The sequence below is a fragment of the Salvelinus alpinus genome, chromosome 17, assembly GCF_045679555.1.
Source record: "Salvelinus alpinus chromosome 17, SLU_Salpinus.1, whole genome shotgun sequence".
Taxonomy (NCBI): domain Eukaryota; kingdom Metazoa; phylum Chordata; class Actinopteri; order Salmoniformes; family Salmonidae; genus Salvelinus; species Salvelinus alpinus.
In genome coordinates this window covers 11,962,825-11,984,606 of record NC_092102.1, presented here as the reverse complement: position 1 = coordinate 11,984,606, position 21,782 = coordinate 11,962,825, and the positions used below count along the sequence as shown (strand labels likewise).

General features: G+C 42.5%; 1 protein-coding gene across 3 annotated transcripts; it reads right to left on the bottom strand.

Moving 5' to 3' along the window:
* Positions 1–4,612: 4,612 nt before the first annotated feature.
* Positions 4,613–14,338, bottom strand: LOC139542127 (SRSF protein kinase 3-like). 3 transcript variants are annotated; one of them, XM_071347194.1, is made up of 12 exons: positions 14,113–14,292; positions 10,341–10,444; positions 9,487–9,595; positions 9,299–9,386; positions 8,906–8,993; positions 8,688–8,794; positions 8,380–8,545; positions 6,640–6,716; positions 6,129–6,236; positions 5,786–5,855; positions 5,573–5,665; positions 4,613–5,226 (listed from the first exon to the last, which is right to left on the bottom strand). In XM_071347194.1, exons 1-12 carry the CDS (start codon positions 14,163–14,165, stop codon positions 5,042–5,044), a joined length of 1,248 nt encoding a protein of 415 aa, XP_071203295.1. In that variant the 5' UTR covers positions 14,166–14,292; the 3' UTR covers positions 4,613–5,041. The 3 variants fall into 3 exon arrangements, with proteins under 3 accessions (XP_071203295.1, XP_071203297.1, XP_071203294.1); XM_071347196.1 differs by having other exon boundaries at positions 5,215–5,665; positions 14,113–14,338; XM_071347193.1 differs by having other exon boundaries at positions 5,215–5,665; positions 10,341–10,441.
* Between the last annotated feature and the right edge of the window lie 7,444 nt (positions 14,339–21,782).

The following is a 21,782-nucleotide window of genomic DNA, read 5'->3' as shown; positions in this document are numbered from 1 at the left end:
GTGAGAAGGCAACAACTGTTGGCACAATTATTAGAAAATGGAAGAAGTTCAAGATGACGGTCAATCACCCTCGGTCTGGGGCTCCATGCAAGATCTCACCTCGTGGGGCATCAATGATCATGAGGAATGTGAGGGATCAGCCCAGAACTACACGGCAGGACCTGGTCAATGACCTGAAGAGAGCTGGGACCACAGTCTCAAAGAAAACCATTAGTAACACACTACGCCGTCATGGATTAAAATCCTGCAGCGCACGCAAGGTCCCCCTGCTCAAGCCAGCGCATGTCCAGGCCCGTCTGAAGTTTGCCAATGACCATCTGGATGATCCAGAGGAGGAATGGGAGAAGGTCATGTGGTCTGATGAGACAAAAATAGAGCTTTTTGGTCTAAACTCCACTCGCCGTGTTTGGAGGAAGAAGAAGGATGAGTACAACCCCAAGAACACCATCCCAACCGTGAAGCATGGAGGTGGAAACATCATTCTTTGGGGATGCTTTTCTGCAAAGTGGACAGGACGACTGCACCGTATTGAGGGGAGGATGGATGGGGCCATGTATCGCGAGATCTTGACCAACAACCTCCTTCCCTCAGTAAGAGCATTGAAGATGGGTCGTGGCTGGGTCTTCCAGCATGACAACGACCCGAAACACACAGCCAGGGCAACTAAGGAGTGGCTCCGTAAGAAGCATCTCAAGGTCCTGGAGTGGCCTAGCCAGTCTCCAGACCTGAACCCAATAGAAAATCTTTGGAGGGAGCCGAAAGTCCGTATTGCCCAGCGACAGCCCCGAAACCTGAAGGATCTGGAGAAGGTCTGTATGGAGGAGTGGGCCAAAATCCCTGCTGCAGTGTGTGCAAACCTGGTCAAGAACTACAGGAAACGTATGATCTCTGTAATTGCAAACTAAGGTTTCTGTACCAAATATTAAGTTCTGCTTTTCTGATGTATCAAATACTTATGTCATGCAATAAAATGCAAATTAATTACTTAAAAATCATACAATGTGATTTTCTGGATTTTTGTTTTAGATTCCTTCTCTCACAGTTGAAGTGTACCTATGATAAAAATTACAGACCTCTACATGCTTTGTAAGTAGGAAAACCTGCAAAATCGTCAGTGTATCAAATACTTGTTCTCCCCACTGTATGTGCTCCTGTCGTGGATGTGGATTAAGGCAGCCCCCCGCACCTCTCCGATTCAGAGGGGTTGGGTTAAATGCGGAAGACACATTTCAGTTAAAGGAATTCAGTTGTATGCTGACTAGGTATCCCCCTTTCCCGTTCCCTTCACCCACACAGAGCAGAGCAGAGGGGACTTGTAGACACCACATAGGCCAATATTAATATTTACAGGGATGCTTTGTTAGCTAGCCCAACCCAAATACCCTGAAACGGAAGATGGAGGGAGAGTGGAAGAAGGAAAAGCAGATCAGCGGCTGTAATGAAAAGAGAAAAAACTAATTGTCAGAATGCCTCAACCCATTTTTTTGTAGAGTTCACAGGTGGGAAGTAGTCTATAAATACAGACTGTAGAGATGTTGGGTTGTCACTAAGGTATTACAGTAGCTGCAGGTGGATGTGCTCCCAAGTTCTCTTCATAGGCACCATCCCATCTGTCTTGGTGTGAAGAGTTAGTTGAAGACTTTTCCAAGCAAAACATTTTAATAATTGAAAATCCAGTTTTAATCAGTGGATGTTTATGTTGCGTCTGGGGAGTGTGGTCACCCCATCATGGTCATGCTCATTGCTGTGGACTGCGTGCCTGTCTCTCATCCTCCTATGGAGCTGTGGTCTGTCCCAGTGATACCGTGATACCGAATGTTTAATGGAATGGGATCTGATAAAAACATGGTATTTTGAAAGTGGATATTTCTTTCTTTTTTTCTTTTCTTTTGTAGCTTAGTGCTGTTCTGCTTACTGTGTCCCACTGGCACCCGTAAGTTTGCAAAATCATGGAATCAGACTCGAAAAAAAGGTAACACAGCTGCAGGCATTGATGGGACGACTTGCCCCTCTTCTCTACTTCTGTTTGTGTTTATCTGACCTTTATCTGGCCTAAAGGGCTCCTCATGCTAGATCTGCTTCTCTCAAGGTGAAAAATGTGTTCCATGAGGCTTTTTGGTCCCAGCCTATACTCTGTAGGGACAAGAGGAACTCAGCCATGAAGTAAGTGTGATCTCAACATTGGAGGGCAAATACAGGATCAAGCCTAAATGTTTTAAACACATCTGTCCTGTCTGACATATGAGAACAGTCACTTACCCTTTTTATCTGCAGGTTGACATGTATTGTCATGAATCTTTACCTGGAGGCAGAACTGAGCTTACAGGGCCAGCTGCAAAGTCAACATGGTCTATATCGTAAAAATGAAAACAAAAATTAGGTTTTTGGTCTTCATTTAAGGTTCAGGTTAGGAATTAGGGTTAGCACTGTGGTTAAGGTAAGGGTTAAGGTTAGGGTTACGTTTAAAATGGGATTTTATGTCTTTGTGGCTGTGCTAGTTAGGGACCACTCTGCGGAGCTGCCTCCAGAACAAGATTCATGACAATAAATGCCAACCTGCTTTTTGTCTCCATTTCATGTCAACAGGTAAATGCACGTACAAAGATTTCCTGAAGTACACGATCATCTCCTTTGTTTTGTTGATGTTGAGTGATAGGTTGTTTTCCTGACACCACACTCCCCCTGTAGGATGTCTTGTCGTTGTTGGTAATCAAGCGCACTACTGTTGGGTCGTCTGCAAACTTGATGACTGAGTTGGAGGCGTGCATGGCCATGCAGTCGTGAGTGAACAGGAAGGGGGCTGAGCATGCACCCTTGTGGGGCCCAAGTGTTGAGGGTCAGCAAAGTTGAGATGTTGTTTCCTACCTTCACCATCTGGGGGCAGCCCGTCAGAAAGTCCAGGAACCAATTGCCCAGGGCCTCCAGCTTGATGATGAGCTAGGAGGGTACTATGGTGTTGAATGCTGAGCTGTAGTCAATGAACAGCATTCTTACATAGGTATTCCTCTTGTCCAGATGGGATAGGGCAGTGTGCAGTGTGATGGCGATTGCATCATCTGTAGACCTGTTGGGGTGGAATGCAAACTGAAGTGGGTATAGGGTTGCCGGTAAGGTGGAGGTGATATGATTCTTGACTAGTCTCTCAAAGCACTTCATGATGACAGAAGTGAGTACTATGGGGCGGTAGTCATTTAGTTCAGTTATCTTTGCCTTCTTGGGTACAGGAACAATGGTGGCCATCTTGAAGCATGTGGGGACAGCAGACTGGGATAGGGAGCGATTGAATATGCCCGTAAACACACCAGCCAGCAGGTCTGCGCATGCTCTGAGGATGCGGCTAGGGATGTCGTCTGGGCCAGCAGCCTTGCGAGGGTTAACACGTTTAAATGTTTTACTCACGTTGGCCACGGAGAAGGAGGGGCGGGGGGTGCAGTCCTTGTTAGCGGGCCGCGACTGTGGCGCTGTATTATCCTCAAAGCGGGCAAAGAATATGTTTAGTTTGTTTGGAAGCGTGACGTCTGTGTCTGTGGCTGGTTTTCTTTTTGTAGTCCGTGATTTCCTGTAGACCCTGCCACATACATCTCGTGTCTGAGCCGTTGAATTGTGACTTCACTTTATCCCTGTACTGGCATTTTGCTTGTTTGATTGCCTTTGGAGGGAATAACTACACTGTTTATATTCAGCCATATTCCCAGACCTCTTTCCATGGTTAAATGCAGTGGGTTACGCTTTCAGTTTTGCGTGAATGCCGCCATCCATCCACGGTTTCTGGTTAGGGTAGGCTTTAATAGTCACAGTGGGTACAACATTTCCGATGCACTTCTTTATAAACTTACTCACCGAGTCAGTGTATAAATCGATGTTGTTATCAATCTCTTGGGAGATAATATGGCCGGCATTTGATTGTAAGGAATTCTAGGTCGAGTGAGCAGAAGGATTTGAGTTCCTGTATGTTGTTATGCTTACACCATGAGTCGTTAATCATGAAGCATACACCCCCAGAGTTTATCTCTGTCAGCGCGATGCATGGAGAAGCCCGGTGGCGGAACAGATTCTGACAACATATCCCGAGAGAGCCATGTTTCCGTGAAACAGAGAATGTTACAATCTCTGATGTCTCTCTGGAAGGCAACCCTTGCCCCGAATTTCATCTACCTTGTTGTCGAGAGACTGGATATTGGCGAGTAGTATACTCGGGAGCGGTGGGCGATGTGCACGTCTACGGAGCCTGACCAGGAGGCCGCTCCGTCTGCACCTTCTGCAGCGCCGTTGTTTTGGGTCGGCTTCTGGGATTAGGTCCATTGTCCTCGTGGTGGTCCAAACAGAGGATCCGCTTCGGGATCGTAATGTTGGTAAATTGACGTCGCTATTATATCCAATAGTTCTTCCCGGCTATATGTAATAAGACTTAAGATTTCCTGTGGTAACAATGTAAGAAATAATACATAAAAAAACTAAATACTGCATAGTTTCCTAAGGACTCGAAGCGAGGCGACCATCTTTGTCGACGCCATCTTGCACTAAGTACCTACCACCATCTTGGGGAAACTACAAGTAGATGAAAAAGAGAAGGCATGCAGATGTAAGCCCAAAAGAGACAATGGAAACAATACATTTCTAGCAAAACATGATTTATTGTATGCTGTAAAAAAGAACTACAAATATACAGTAGTACAATTGGCGCAGTGCACTGTGCAGCACAGCTGTGGAAAGTCTTGAGCACAAGTACTACATTTCAGTAAATCATACAACACTTATATAAGTTTGTACTTCATACATTCATTACACTACAGATAATCAAATGCCACATTCGTTTATCAGAAGAGACAAATCTAGTCTTACTTAATGAATGAATATAAAATAGTACATTTCACCCGGAACATTGGCAATTGCCAGTTGGCAAAATGTATACTGTATATCTTTCCCGTAGTCTTAGTGACTCAGCACCACTGTGTTTGTCTCTGCATAACACTCTGCATAACACTTTTATATGACACATTTATCTACTAGCTTGGTATCAAGTTGGCTCCAGGGCCAGGGTTCAGGAGCTAAGCCATGGGTGCAGGAGACACTGGGCAGCACTGGCCCTCCTCTCCGGCTGGAAGTCCAACATATGCAACAGGAAGTCAGAGAACAGAGAGGCCTCCTTCAGCATGAAGTGGTACTTCTCCACCAACACCTCATATAGACCCCAGGGCCGCAGCACTCCGATATGACGCATGTCACCTGGGAGAACACATGATAGAGAGGAGGAAAGACAGTGGAGGTAAGTACAAGAGAGCTTTGTGACTTGGAAAGAAAATGTATTCTTTGTAGGTTTGACTTCACAAAAAAAGTACACTGTGATTTGTCAAAATGAGCATCTGCAAGGCGGCCTCCCGAGTGGTGCAGCGGTCTAAGGCACTGCTTCGCAGTGCTTGAGGCGTCACTACAGATCCTGGTTCGATCCCAGGCTGTGTCACAGCCGGCCATGACCAGGAGACCCATGAGGCGGCGCACAATTGGCCCAGCGTCGTCCGGGTTAGGGGAGGGTTTGGTTCAGCCAGGTTTTCCTTGACCCAAACACACTCACCTTTGCGATTGAAGTACTCCATGGAATACTTGCCAGACAAGGCTACTGCTGCTGGGACTTTGCCAAGGAGCTCTATTATGTGAGCGATGTGATCTGGAGGTAACAGAACCAAAACCCCACTGGATAAACAATTATGCAAAAGTCACAAAGTGGACACAATGTTATCTCCATTGAATCCTATGTCAATATTTGTCACGCCTAATATCGACATACCTTCCTCTAAAGAAAAGGTCTTCCCAGCTTTGGGCTCAAATAATGAATCCCCAGTGACCAACTCAAAAGCCTAGAATAAAAAGAAGAAGAATTTAATTGCCTGGAACTATTCTGTAGTGGCATCTATCTATTAAGCTTAGTGCTAAAGGAGTGGGTGAATTTGTCTTGATGTAAAGAGTGCTGGTAGACTGGAAGGGTAACTGAATGGTACAAGAGTTAAGTGATGCAAGTGAATCAGAGGAGACAGGAGATAACATGGTTTTACTTTAGTGAAGCTGTAAACAGATGCAGACTATAAGTGTTGTTGCTGATGTGTTGGTTGTATGGTGGTTGTCTCTCTTACCATGCAGGCTACACTCCAGATGTCTGCTGGTGGGCCGTAGTCAGAGCCCAATAGAACCTCTAGTGAGCGGTACTGACGGGTCTGAATCTCCTCACAGAAATGTTTGTACTGGAATGTCACACAGAGCAAAGGCAGCATGTGAAATACAGTCCTGACCCCAGGGCAGTATCCCACATTAGTTACTCTTATTTTGTAACCAACTACTGAATACGAATGGCAACGGTTCATAAAGATGTCGGAATTCAGATATGACATCAATGTTTTGGCGCTATCCACTGAGTTTTTAAACTACGGCGTGCGACATGGTTAAATCAGCACAATCTACTTTTGCGGTTCTTGAAATTGGCTGCTTCTTGGAGCTAAAATTGAGTCATGTTTACTGTGCTAATGACTATACAAAAAAAAAGAGTAACAGAGAGAAATGTACAACATGAAATTAGTAAATGAGGCATTTGTAGTAATTGCATGGGGGACGCTATTTCACAATCGCTGACTGACTGATCATACCCACCACCCAACAGGAGCTTCCCAGGTCAGCAATCTTTACTGTGATTTCCTTCAGACTGATGGGAGTGACCAGGTCCTTCTCTGAATAGACAGTAAGAGATAAACAACATACAGTACAGGGTTATGATCTGATTCAACTTCTTATGGCTGCAGGGGCAGTATTGAGTAGCTTGGATGAAAGGTGCCCAGAGGTGCCCATAGTAAACTGCCTGCTCCTCAGTCCCAGTTGCTAATATATGCATATTATTATTAGTATTGGATAGAAAACACTCTGAAATTTCTAAAACTGTTTGAATGATGTCTGTGAGTATAACAGAACTCATATGGCAGGCAAAAACCTGAGAAGAAATCCAAACAGGAAGTGGGAAATCTGAGGTTGGTCGATGTTCAACCCAGCCCTATTGAATACACAGTGGGATATGGATCAGTTTGCAATTCCTACGGCTTCCATTAGATGTCAACAGTCTTTAGAGCCTTGTCTGATGCTTCTACTGTGAAGTGGGGCCGAATGAGAGGGGATTGAGTAAGGTCTACCATGAGCTGAACATGCGCTGACCATGCGCGTTCACATGAGAGGGAGCTCTGTTCCATCGCACATCTGAAGTCAATGGAATTCTCCGGTTGGAACGTTATTGAAGATTTATGTTAAAAACATTCTAAAGATTGATTCAATACATCGTTTGACATGTTTCTAATGACTGTTACGGAACTTTTTGACATTTCGTCTGCTTTTAGTGAACGCGCTTCCTGACTTTGTATTTGTTTACCAAACACGCTAACAAAAATAGCTATTTGGACATAAATGATAGACATTACCGAACAAAACGAACATTTCTTGTGGAAGTGGGAGTCCTGGGAGTGCATTCTGACGAAGATCAGCAAAGGTAAGGGAAGATTTATAATACTATTTATGAGTTTTGTTGACTGCACAATTTGGCGGGTAACTGTATGGCCTCCTTTTGTGGCTGAACGCTGTTCTCAGATTATTGAATATTGTGCTTTTGCCATAAAGTTTTTGAAATCTGACACAGCAGTTGCATTAAAAACAAGTGTATCTTTAATTCTATGTAAAACATGTATCTTCCATCAAAGTGTATGATGAGTATTTAAGTTATTTGACGTGGCTCTCTGCAATTTCTCCGGATATTTTGGAGGCATTTCTGAACATGGTGCCAATGTAAACTGAGGTTTTTGGATATCAATATGAACTTTATCGAGCAAAACATATATGTATTGTGTAACATGAAGTCCTATGAGTGTCATCTGATGAAGATCATCAAAGGCATTTTATCTCTATTTCTGCTTTTTGTGACTCCTGTCTTTGGCTGGAAAAATGGCTGCGTTTTTCTGTGATTTTGCGGTGACCTAACATAATCGTTTGTGGTGCTTTCACTGTAAAGCCTATTTGAAATCGGACACTTTGGTGGGATTAACAACAAGATTACCTTTAAAATGGTATAGGATACATGTATGTTTGAGGAATTTTAATTTTGAGATTTCTGTTGTTTGTTTGAATTTGGCGCCCTGCACTTTCACCGGCTGTTGTCATATCGATCCCGTTAACGGGATTGCAGCCATAAGAAGTTTTAAACACTTCAACAGCATACTGGACACAGATAATCTGAAGTGACATAGAAACAGAATACTAGCCTTGATGTACAGTAAACAGATTAATTTTCTGGTCCACTCAGTCATATGACCTTACAGAGTTCTATAACATCTGTAGCTGGACAGTGAACACTACCTGCTGTGCTCCTTGACTTGGCATCTTTCCCAGGGTATGGACAGGCACTGCCCCCTGCTGTCTGTTTTGGGTTCTGCTCCTCCAAACATAACAGTATATTCTCAGGCTTGATGTCTGTGTGGATGATTTTACATTGAGTGTGCAGGTAGTCCAATGCCTGAAGAACCTACAGGGAAAGAGTGATGGCACTGTGAACTCCAAACAACTCCTGCATCAAACTAAAGATGCATTTATTAGTGTAGTGATTCGATAATGACACCCCAGCTGTTTCTACTCATCTCATACTATGAACTCTGTCACTCTTTTACCTGAGCAATGACCTGTTTGACCCAAGACAGCGATAGCCCTGGGTTTCCAAAACAGACTTGCCAACAGCGGAGGTCTGGTCCCAGCAGCTCCAGCACTAGGCATACATCTACACACAGGAGGTCAAGGAACCAAACACGCTCCCTACGGCGTCAAATTTTGCTGCAGGTTTGTGTGCGTGTGTGTGTGTGTCATGACTATGCAGTCTGAGAAAGGATACGAACCCCGTTGACCCCAGCTATCTTAAACTCATCCAGTAGTTGGACTATCCTCCGGCTTTGGAGGTGACGAGCAGTGGGACCACTGGCCTGAGGGGGAGAGGAGGCGGTGAGAGAGGTCAGAGTCAGGGTCTGGACTATACTGGTCGAGTACTTGTTTAAATAGAGAGAGATGGGTCTGTATGAGACAAGGGAGAAGAATAATGGACCATGAAAGCATGGGTGGATGTGAATAAGTGGTAGTGACAGATAAATAACATGTGGACTAAGAGCAAAAAGTGTTATTCATGTATGCCCTATTGCCCTTAGAGAAGAGTTAGGGGTGACGATGAGAAAGTGATAGAGGAAGCAGAGAAAGATAAATACAAAGAAGAGAGACAAGAGGGGAGACTCACACAGCGTAGCAGAGTCAATTCGTCTTGCCCAGCCTGTGTGAATCCTTCTCCACTCTTCAAAACCTTCACGGCCACTCGCCTGCCCAACCTGCACATACAGAGACTATTTTAATCACACTGGAGCTTTTCCTATATGACAAGAAGAAGATATTTGAGTAAATCCCCACACAGCAACATAGTGAATGAACCTGAGGTCCAAGCAGAGCCATACAGTGGAGAAGTATCCCCAGCCCAACTTAGACAGAACCTGGTATCTCCTGTTGAAGGTGTCTCCAATGTGAACAGGGTGGTACCCCCCTATTGAAACATACAGGATGATAGCAAATAGTTATTACTACAACTTTTTGTTTGTTTTATTTTATTTAACCTTTACTTAACCAGGTAGGCCAGTTGAGAACAAGTTCTCATTTACAACTGCGACCTGGCCAAGATAAAGCAAAGCAGTGTGACAAAAACAACACAGAGGTACACATAAACAAACGTACAGTCAATAACACAATAGAAAAATCGATGTACAGTGTGTGCAAATGTAGAAGAATAGGGAGGTAAGGCAGTAAAAAGGCCATAGAGGCGAAATAATTACAAATTTAGCATTAACACTGGAGTGATAGATGTGCCGATGATGACGTGCAAGTAGAGATACTGGGGTGCAAAAGAGCAAGAGGATAAATAACAATATGGGGATGAGGTAGTTGGGTGTGGTATTTACAGATTGGCTGTGTACAGGCACAGTGATCGGAAAGCTGCTCTGACAGCTGATGCTTAATGTTGCTTAATGCTTATGTTGTCCACATATTCTAAGTCAGAACTGTCCAGAGTAGTGATGCTAGTCGGGCGGGCAGGTATGGGAAGCAATCGGTTGAAGAGCATGCATTTAGTTTTACTAGCATTTAAAAGCAGTTGGAGGCCACGGAAGGTAAACACAGTACTCAACACTACTGTATTTACTGAGTTGAAACGGACTATGTGTATGCTGGAAGGGAGTGAATAGTACAACAAGACATGTAAGGAGAAAGACAGAGTGAGTAGACCCATATCAGACCATGGCAGTATTCTCGGGGGTCCTCTCTGTCCAGTGACTCCTCTGGCTCTAGCTGTTCCAAACGACTCAGCTTATCAAGTCCATTGGATGTCCCAGGTTTACTGCTGCAACAAACACACACATGCTAATACACTTACACAAAGACACATATTGTCTACATACTGTGCACACACTGTCAACCTATCTGATCCCACACAGGGCAGAGATGTGACCCCTCTGTGTCTAAGTCAGTGTCGGGTTGCTGGGAGCAGACAGGGTGAGACTACTTTTAGACACTTCCATTGGTGTTCACATGGATACCCAGCCGACAGGACTCAGAATGGGTCTCAGACATTTAACAGACATGCCACTATAGTGTAAAAGGTTGCGTCAATCGAATCTGGTATCAGGATAAAATGTGATTCAGAGTCACCGAATATACTTTAAGTATTTTTATTTAACATAAGCGATAAATGGTAAATGCAATTTTCGTATATACGGGTTCACTGTATCACCACGCAGGGTAAAGCAGAGAACTGACTGAAATAGTACAGACATCTTCTTTTATACTGTGACAGATGTTGTTCCAACTTTAGAGTTGGCCTGTCACAGTAGAGGCTTAGCGTGGTTTAAACTTGCTAGCCTATCGGTGGTGCCCAGGCTGGTCCCAGCCTCACAGCACACAGGATCCAGATATCCGGAAGTGTTTGTTGTGAAGTTTGAGCTGAGTTTGTCGGTGGCTACACATTCCTCAGTTCCTGTTTTCTTGTTATTCAGCATTTTTCCATCTTGTCTCAACCTTCTGGTTAGCACAGTCGACACCCTAGATTAACAACAGCTTTTCTGCAGTCACGCTATGTTTTGTGATTAACATGTCCTATTTCTATAAGTCATATATTTTTGTTAAAAAGAGAACAAAACCATCTTTCACAGCCAGATGGACTACATGCGGTGGCAACCCGTCGTTCAGGGCAGATGGGGTAGAGCCCCACCTGTTTTGAGTGGCACATTTTTTGCAAAGAAATTCAAAATAAATAAATAAATAAAGTTTACAATCTACTGGCAAATCCTTTTTAATCCATGTCGTATGAAGAGAAGTAACGAAGAGAAATTATAGATAAAATGTTTCGGTGCTCACCGGTCATTGGACATAAACGTTACACAACAGGGTAGAAATCGCAAATTCAACAATGAGTGATTTGGAAGGAATCAGTGACAATGGCTAACTGCAAGCATAGCAAATAAATCACTAGCCTGCTATTCAGTGCAGTGGCTGTGTGTTCCAACTCTGGGATTAAGTGTCTATTTGCCATGTTTAAAATGATAAACATTCAACATTGGCCATTCTGTCAATGAAGCATGATTTGTGCCGCGCTCAAAACAACTGTTAACTCGCAACTGCGAAAACTTGACTTCAGTGAGTTCAAGACAACTGGGAATTACGGAAAAAACGAGCTCCGACTGGGAAATACATTTTCAGCATTTACATTTTGAACCATCATTGTAAGTCGGGAACTCGGGCCTCTTTCTAGAGTTACGACCTAAAGATCAATGATGTCATCATGATTCGACCCAGTTGTCTTGAAAGCACCATAAATCCAGAGAAAGCCAGACTTTGAAGACAAAATTTGCCCACGAAGGACCGCCGTGCCACCTTCCTGTTCAAGTGAGCACAGCACAACAAGGTGAGTCCAAAAATGTCTTGTATGCTGCTGCAAAAATTACATAATATGCCAGGGAGATATGTATACTGTAGCTAAGAAAATAATACTAAGTGTATGTTGTGTAGTAAGCTGTTAGTAGCCCATGTGCCTCACCCTGGCAGTAAAGGAGGCTGAATTAACTGTTTCACTGCCAGACAAGGCTCCGCTGATAGCCAGGTGTAGCAGTGGTAAGATGTTGGGACAGCTTTTTGTAGGATCTAACAGTTTGTGGGCACCGTTTGTCACCGTTATAGTGCAATTCATGTATTGTTTAGTGTTGTGTTGTGTAGTGGCTTTGCTGGCAAGCATCCCACGTATTATAATTTTTGTTGCCCCACCAAGATTTACATGTTAAAATCACCACTGCCTACATGTACCTCACTGTGACTCTCCGTAAAAGGGGGAAAGGTCAAATTCATTAGGATATGCTGTATCAGGTTAGTGTACTATAAATATTGTCTTGTGTAGATCTGTCAATTATTGCTCCTTTTCTGAATCATTTATTTATAGTCAAATATCCTCTCCAGGACAGTCTCTCAGAATGTTGTGGCTCCAGTTCAGAGCGTGGATATTGGCCCAGGTCCTTGACACTGTGACAGACCCAGTGAAACTCTAAACTGTCATTCACCTCCACAGGCACTAAAATAATGCACACATTCTCATTGTGTGCCAGGCGAGCTATACATGGAGCCCCTGCCTCTTTGGCCATGGAAAAAAAGGTTAGGGTCAAGCTATAAATTGGTTTCCATTTACTGAGGCCAACAACTAGTCTGGGTACAACTAGTCTGGGTAGTCTTTTTAGCTAACATTCCACTTCCTGCCTCTCTATGTCATTGCCATAGAGACTGGCCTTGAGGAAAAGTCAATGTTCAATATGCATACTGTTCAATATCCATACTGGCTGGCAACGTTCTTATCTCTTGATTGCTAGATAGCCAACTACGGCTAATTTACAGTCACGTCAAAAAGCCAGAATAACAGCAAAGTAGCTTCATTTGCTTTGTTTAAGCTGTTTTCTAGAGACATTTATTTGGATACATCCCTAACAATGAGTTGATGAGGTGTGATTTTGCCTGGCATAAAACATGTGCTCACTCGTCAGGACACTGTTGTTCAAAAGAGCTAGCCAACAACACAGCTAACACAATCACTTCAAACTGAAGCGGGAAAGACGGCAAACTTGCTGCACTTTGTTTCATTTGACCTTTTTTCAATTGACATTTCTTTGTATATATAACCATAAAACTGATGCCAGCTGATTCATGATTTTGATTGGTTGAGAAATGCTGCCTGCCTGTCTGTCTTGTCTTGATTCCAGACTCGTTCATTACTATGGCACAAGTGGAGATCGAATTTGAATATTGAAATAATGTTGCAAATGTTGGAGAGACAGACAGCAAAGTTTATACAAATATGTTGAAAACTAAATGTTAGTCTAAAAGAAATGTGAGATAATGTCTAGATGATTTTTATAGTGGAGATCATGTTTATAAATAGCTGATGAGACAGTGGATTGCACAGTCAGATGGAACAGAGTAAATAGGCATTTTAGCGTCATAGATTTAGCCGGTGGTAACTTGTGGAATAGACACCGGCTGGAATGCGGTTTTAATCAATCAGCATTCAGGATTAGACCCACCCGTTGTATAATATTTGGATAATCGTTGTGATTGGAGGATAGCTGTGAGGGTTATCGAATCAGGATCAGCTCCTCTGTTCTCCTCAATCTCAGTAATGATAGAATGTTCATATTTGAAGATGGCAGAAAGGCTGGTCTCCTTGTCAATGACAAGGAGTGTCAAATAGTAGAATGTTAGCTAAAGAGACTGGCACCGGGCTAGCTAACAACCACACACAGGGTTAAAGTCCTCTGGTTAAGACCTGTTCCTCAAAAATATTTCTTAATGAAAAAGATACAAAGCTTCCACTCATTGACTTTGTGACTTGCTATGAGTAACAGGTGAGTCTCACTGACAATTTAGTGGGCAGCCAGGTTACAGGTTGAGAGGTGCACCTTTCAATGAGTAATTATCATGTCAGTGTACTGTTCTAGATCTGGCATACTTAAAGTGAGAACAGATGATACTTACGTTTGTTGAGCCAACTGTACAGAAGTCTGAGCTGAGCACGTATTCCTCTCCATGACTGAGTATACAGAGCCTGTATACAGTAGGACTCTGACTGAGTATACAGAGCCTGTATACAGTAGGACTCTGACTGCCTGTGACCAGTCAGCAGTGTTTATGTATGAGGAGCCGGCCAGGTCTAAACATGGAAATCCCCAACCCCCCAGCTCTCTCTCCTGTCCTCTTCTTTTGCTCTTTCTTCCCTTCACCCCCACTCTGTATATCTCTCCACAGCTGTGAAAGGGTAGGGGGAAGAGGAAATGACAGCTGTGTAGGGTTACTGGGGAGTTTAACGACCCCAGTCCAACAGTTCATGATCTCACAGGAACGCCAGGGCACCCCTTTTTCCACCATGTGCAAATACCTGTACAGTATGATATATCAAAACAAGGAATAATAATAATACCTTTTCAATGCAAGTAACAAAATGCTTCACCTCATAAAAAATTATAATTAGATAAAAGTACTAACAAAGACAGGAGGAAGGAGAATGAAAAACATAAATTGAAAATCATAAATTGAAATCATACATGAAAAGCATCTTTATAAAAGTGTGTCTTCAGCAGGGATTTGAAAAAGAGGCACAAGCCTGATCTCCTCTGGCAGACAATTGCAAAGTCTAGGGGCCCTAATGCCAATGCCCAGTCTCCTTTCATTTTCAACCTAGACTTTGGAATGGTCAACAGTGCCCTGCCAGAGGATCTCAGGCTGTGTACTGGCTCATAGGGAGATAAAATATCTGAGATATAGGATGGGGCTAAACCAAGCCTTAAACATGATTACTAAAATGTTAACATCTATTCTAAAAGTGACTGGTGGCCAGTGTAGAGAAATTCAAATAGTTGTGTTTAAATACACACACACACACACACACACATCATATGCTGCTGCTGCTCTGTTCTTTATTTCACTCTTATTATTATCTCCTGATGCCTAGTCACTTTTCCCTGCCTTCATGTACATATCTACCTCAAATACCTCATACCCTGCACATTTACCTGGTACTGGTACTCCCTGTATATAGCTCCATTCTTGTGTATTTCGTTTTTTTATTATTATTAATTTTAAGGGCTCGTCAGCAAGCATTTCACAGTTTAGTCCTACACCCATTCTATTCGGCGCGCATGTGACAAATACAATTTGATTTGATTTCATATGGTTACATTTTGTGGTGCCTGTTAAAAACCGAGCTGCAGAATTTTGAACTAAGAGTTACAGTAATCTCGGCATGAGGAAATAAAAGCACGTAGCACAAGAGTATTGCACTGGACACGTGCTGCACTGCATTTTCCTTCTATGGTGCAGTCAGAAAGAGCTTTATCTAATTATATAATAAGCTATATCTGATTTGATCTAATTAGGAACAGTAAAAGTAGATATATGGGCTATATCAAACGAGTCTTGTGTCATTGAATTCACTTCTGTCAGTTGCTTGATGGCCACCGTGAGAAGTCAAGTCAGTGGGAAGCTACACTTCTTACACTTTCATCAGTATGTTTCCACACCACGCATGGACTTGGAGAGAGGGTAAAAATATCCACGGTCACGATACAGAGGAGAGCAGGGTGAGGTCTCAGGCTTGGCTCTGCTCTTTGTGATTAATACTGGGCTGTTAACACTGCTCCAACACGCCACCCGAAGACACTTCAGAAACCGCAAGGCGCACTGCGATAAACTGAAAGACAGTTGATGGATCGGAGAGAAAGAGGCCCCAGCTCAGTTTCACTAGCCTACACGACTGGCGTGACTGTTTAATTGGTCCAAGGTGACTTATGACCTTACTTATTGGTACATTTCAAATCAAATTGTATTTGTCAAATGCGCCGAAAGCCACAGGTAGACCTTACCGCGAAATGCGTATTTACAAGCCCTTAATCCTTAATTTATGTGTCCTGCTGTAGACCTAAATCAGGTCGAATTTTTTTTTTTAAATAATACAGTGCCTAGATATTATAGGCACGGGAGGTGAGATGATTCATAGGTGCAGGATTTATTGTTAAAGTTGCAGAGAGTAATCCATGTGCGTAAACAATATTTTTTTTTACATGAAAAGGCACAGTGTCATAACAATAGAAATATAATAAATGTGGTCAAAGGCAGGGAAATGTTCAACAACGTGAGCTACAGGGGATATGGCTGGGACATGAATACGTTGCCAAATTGCAGTCCGAGCGTTATGAAACGCGTTTGTAAAATCAATGCGACATTATCGGCAAGAAACGTTTCAAAACACTCAACATGTTTTAGTAAGGGGCATGAGAACCCGGGAGTAATCCTGTGAATAACACCCCACTAACAGTCCAGATCCACTATCGAGCAATGAAACAACGGAAACCCCATTCCTTTTCAATAGAGATAAGCGAAGTGGGCGGGGGCATTGAGCGATGCATGCATGGGCGAGGAAGTGTGAACAAGGCGGGACCTAAATTGCGGAAAGCAAATACTCTGCTATATCGCAGTGCGATTGACCAATCAAAGTTCAATATAGCATGTTGATCCTTTACATGCTTGCTTGCAAGCGCCCACATGAGGGCAAAGCTAGTGTGGCTGTCCAAATTATCAAGGTTAGTGGATCATGGTCGTAAAGGGCTGTTCTTAGGCCCGACATAAAGCAGAGTCCGGGCAAAAGCCAGTCATGAGATTCTGAAGTTGCTAGCCAAACAGGCTGGTCGTCCGTTCTATTGGCATGGTTGCCAGCCAAGTGGACTGGTCCATTCCAAGCAAATGATGTTGCTATGCTGGTTAGCTCCTCCTTTGCTATCTAGCCAACTAAATATGGCACACAAGCAGCTGAAATGACAGCAAACTATGTGCATTCTTGTTAGTTCCACATTCGTTTCTATTGCCATTTCTTTGGATAGATCCATTATAATGATCCTGATAAATGAATTTGCCTGGCTCAGAGAAGCTGTCAGTCTCACCCAGACAAGTTCATTCTCTATGGCACAGATTGCAAAAAAAATATATGCAACATTGTTGCACAGGTTGGAGAGGCAGGCAGCAAGGTTTGGACAAACACCAGCTGGGCCACGCATTTGTAGTTTATCAGTGTGTGGGCCAGATCTGTGCCTCTCTTTTTTAATCTAACGGTGATGCAGTATGTGCACCAGACTTGGGCTGGGGACCCAGGCTTATACTGGGCCAGAAAAACACAATGTATGTGGCCTATAGTTGCCCAGGAATACTTTTCCTAACTGGGCAAACATCTTTCTAGTGCTAGACACATTTGTTTGAGGGGTCATCATAACCTCTTTGTTTCATTCTGTTACCCTGGGTGAATTTTCTTTAGGCTGAATATCCTTGTTCTACTGCAAACATAATTCACCTCCTATTCAGTCTATAATTCCAGCTACCACAGTTTTGGCCTCCATTTATGGCCTGAGTGAATTACGGCCTAATCTTGGCACAGCATAAGCTGTAAAGCCTCAGTTAGCCATTAGTGCTGCTGTTCCAATGTGTGGTAACACGAGTAGCAGACCCACAGGGGCTCAGCTGTAGCTTTTTTTTGACTGAGACGCAAACGTGATGAGGAGAGTTTGAAAACTGGGTCAGAAGGGGATGCATATAAAACATAAGTTGGGTATCATAGGTATCGCATACACCTTTTTACTAGCCATGTTAAAAGATGTACTGAAACGGAGATAAATGTTAAGCTCCCATAAAGACAGGGGAGTGATCCTCAGTACTTGGTAGGAATTCAAATGTTCCCTGTAAACCTTGGGAGGCTACACTAAAGCTACGGTCTAAAACTTAATAAAGTGCAATAAACATATGGTTAATGTATCTCACTTTTCTGTGAGCCTATTGCAAAAGCAAGTTTTTTTTAATGATCACTTATCTTTAGATGTGCTGCCACAGCTACTGTAACTGTACTACAAATGCTACTGGACTAAATCCAAACATGGTACGGCAACTAGAGAGAAACTCGGTTACTTCTCATAGACACGAGCAGGGAGTACAACAGGCCAGGCCCCACTGACTTATTTGACCCAACAACCTTCCCCTCTAAACACCAAGGTCTTCATTAGCACAACCTCACTGACTTGCATTCATTTGACGTGACACCGTTTCTGCTTTTGAACACACACAACCTCCTGGCCCTTGTTAGAGGGGAGTGAAGCACATGGCACTGAGGACTTTCTGCCTAGGCTATCTGGGTTTTATGAGCTCCTCTTAAACCTCTTCATCACACCAGTCACCAGACAGGCATACTGTAAATATCTCACAATACCTTGGCTTCAGCAACAGAATGATTGGCTGGAGGGTACAGCATAACAAATAGAGCAATCTGAAAATTATTGGAAAAACACCATTTACTGTAAACCATCTGCCAACATGAAGCAACACAATTCACATTTTGAGTCAAGTACAATGTGGTTCCCTTCATTAAAAAGTCACTGTGTGAGCCACTTTCCCGGATTTAGATTATGCCAGCTCCTGGACTAATACGCATGTTCAATGGTAAATCTGTGTCAGACAAATTGGACCTTAATGATGTGAAGATGCTTTTAATGATACAGTTTACTCTTCATAAGTCAGCACCTCTACACAGGGCCGGATCCAGGCATAAGCGACATAAGTGGTCTCTTAGGGCCCCCGACCAAATAATAATAATAGAAAAGGTGGGATCTTTTTGTGTCTGTAAAATGAATTATGCGAGATATGGCGGTGGAAACCTGTTTATAAGCTTGGAGTCATGCAGTGATATGTTGCGTGGTCCCACTACAACTCGGGAAAGCATGCAGTTCATTTTGTTTGTCATTCTCACTCAGGCTATCATAACATGGCGTAAGTCAATACAAAACATGTAGAATTGCAGGAATTTGGCTATCAAACAGCAAAAAATTCTCTCCAACCCATGGCAAAATGAGTAGAATTGAAGAAAATTTTACGATTCTATAGCAAGTTCTCTACGCCCCATGGCAAAAAAAAATTAAGTGCAGGAAGTGAACTTTAATTTCTCTCCACCGTTAAGAGGGGGGCCTCTAAAATGTTTTGTCGCGAGGTGGGGGGCCCCCAAAAGTCCTGTTTCACTGCATGTACAAGTGGGTAACCTGTATGATTGTAAGGTGTGAAATGGAAATATATTTTCTGCCTATCCTGAGACACCCTCGGAGAGTGGGGTCACGGCCAGGGATCAGCCATTATTGACGGCAACCCTGGAGCAATTAGGGTTAAGTGTCTTGCTCAAGTGCAGATCGACAGATTTTCACCTTGACGGCTTGGGGATTTTAACAAGCAAACTTTCGGTTACTGCCCCAACGCTCTAACCACTAGGCTACCTGCAGCTCCATATAGGGTAGGCTTAACTTCAGTTTAAAGGGTCTTGCTGTAGTGCAGTTGATGGAGGGCACAACAGAGGTACTCTCAAAGCCCTAAACTGGCAGCAAATTTCTATAATGATCACTTTAAATACAAAACCACAAATTACATTGACATTTGGACTATTTTATTGCATCACACCTATCAAACAGTTAGAGAAAGCTAATGGTAGGCTTACTTACAAATCATTCAAGTATTTACAAGGAAATCCAAATAATGTTTGAATTTAGCAAGGAAAACAAACAATGATTGCTTTTGCTATGTCCATGGCAAGAGATGACAAAAATGTACTTTAAAATCGCCAACATAACTTGCTCTACATTACTAACAAACAGATATTCCCTTATTATAGCTTGACATCTAAAAATGTATGTAAAAACTGACATGTCAAAAAGCAGTAGTCCCAGAATGTAATGCGAGTCGTAATTTTGATACTCAGATTTTTTGTAAAGTATACCCTTACCCAACCCACAAACACACAGTAACAAAAATCAAAGGGTCAAAAGTCAAAACATGACCAGTATAGGCCTACATAAAGCTTCTACTGCATTTATAAAAAAAAATAAAAATAAAAATAACAGTGTAATTCATTCATTGTGGACCATGTCATCAGTACCAAAGAAGAATATGACAGGCGTTTGCATGAAATCGGATCTCACTTTCAAACAATGGATTTCATTGTAATTCCATTGATTATTTGGTCTTCGTAAATAGATAACGAACCAGCAGCCAACCAGACAGGAAAATAAATAAATAAATACAATTTTAAAACCTAAAAATATTTTAACCCTCAAGCTACCAAAATATTTTCATACATCGATTACCATCTGGGTTCCTTGTTACCCCAAGAAGAAACTATATTTGAAAAAGCAACAATCATAGCAAAATATCAACATATTTCTTATTAAAACTTTAGACATGTAATTAATGTAATCTGGGGGAAAAAAGAGACCAAAACAGACTTATTTTAGCTAAATTAGAGTTAATTTGCATATTCTGTAAAAACTAAAATATAAACGTTTCTATGACAGGAGGCTATGGCAAAAAGCATGCCCAAAGACACCTCAAAACAAATGGTATAGCATCCAAAATATCACAAGTTGCTTGCACCCTTAGAATATAGGAATTTATGTAACATTTACCGTAGAGAATACACAGCACTGTGTGTTCATTTTAGAGGGTAGTGGGTTTCCGTATTACAGTTTTACCAAGTATTAATACGACCGACAGACTGTTCTGAGCTGTTTTGACTGCAAATTGGCATATATCTAAGGTAAATTTAGATTTTGTACACAGTCATATCTAGTTATAGCCATCCAGGACCTCTATACCAGGCGGTGTCAGAGGAAGGCCCAAACAATTGTCAAAGACTCCAGCAACCCATGCCACAGACTGTTCTCTTTGCTACAGCACGCACGGCAAGCAGTAACAATGCACCAAGTCTGGAACCAAAAGTATCCGGAACATCTTATACCCCCAAGTCATAAGACTGCTACATACCTAATTAAAATGGCTACCCGGACTTTCTGCATTTACCCTTTATTTTTACCAACTCTCTTGCACTGTCTATGCACACACAATGACACTGCCCCCCCCCCACACACACACACACACTGACACCCCCCCCCCCCCCCCCCCCCCCCCACACACACACACACACTGCAGCTACCACTACTCTTTATTTTTACTTAGTTATTCACTGTGTATTTATTCCTCGTGTCTATTTAAAAACAAATCTTTAACTGCATTGTTGGAAAAGGACCCGTAAGTGAGCATTTCACTGTTAGTCCACACCTGTTGCCTACAAAGCATGTGACAAATAAAATGTGATAGATTTGATTTATAACCATAGGCGAGTCCATAAGCTGCTCCATCTCTGCAGGTGATCGGTCTATTTGGTTAAAATCACTCATACAGGTCCCCCTCCACCCTCTGATGATACATATAACTTAATATTATGTCTCCAGAGAAACCTGGATTCAAATAAATACTTTTTGTGGGATTTGCCCTAGAATAACAACTTTTCAGAGAATACATACCAATACAGCTCTCTATGTAGATGGAGTGTATCGGAGTTCTCTATTGCAGTTCTATCAAGTATTTATACCACTGGCAAACTTTGTACACCGTTGTCAGATTTTTATATGCACAAAAATAAGGTCATTTTGGTTTTGTAGTACAGTCATACGATACGTGGTAAAGAAAAGTACAATGTTAGACAAGTAAGTTACATGGGGAGCTGTATCTCTGCAGAGGATCTGTATTGGATCAAAATCACTGATACAGGTCCCCCTCCACCCTATGGATAACTT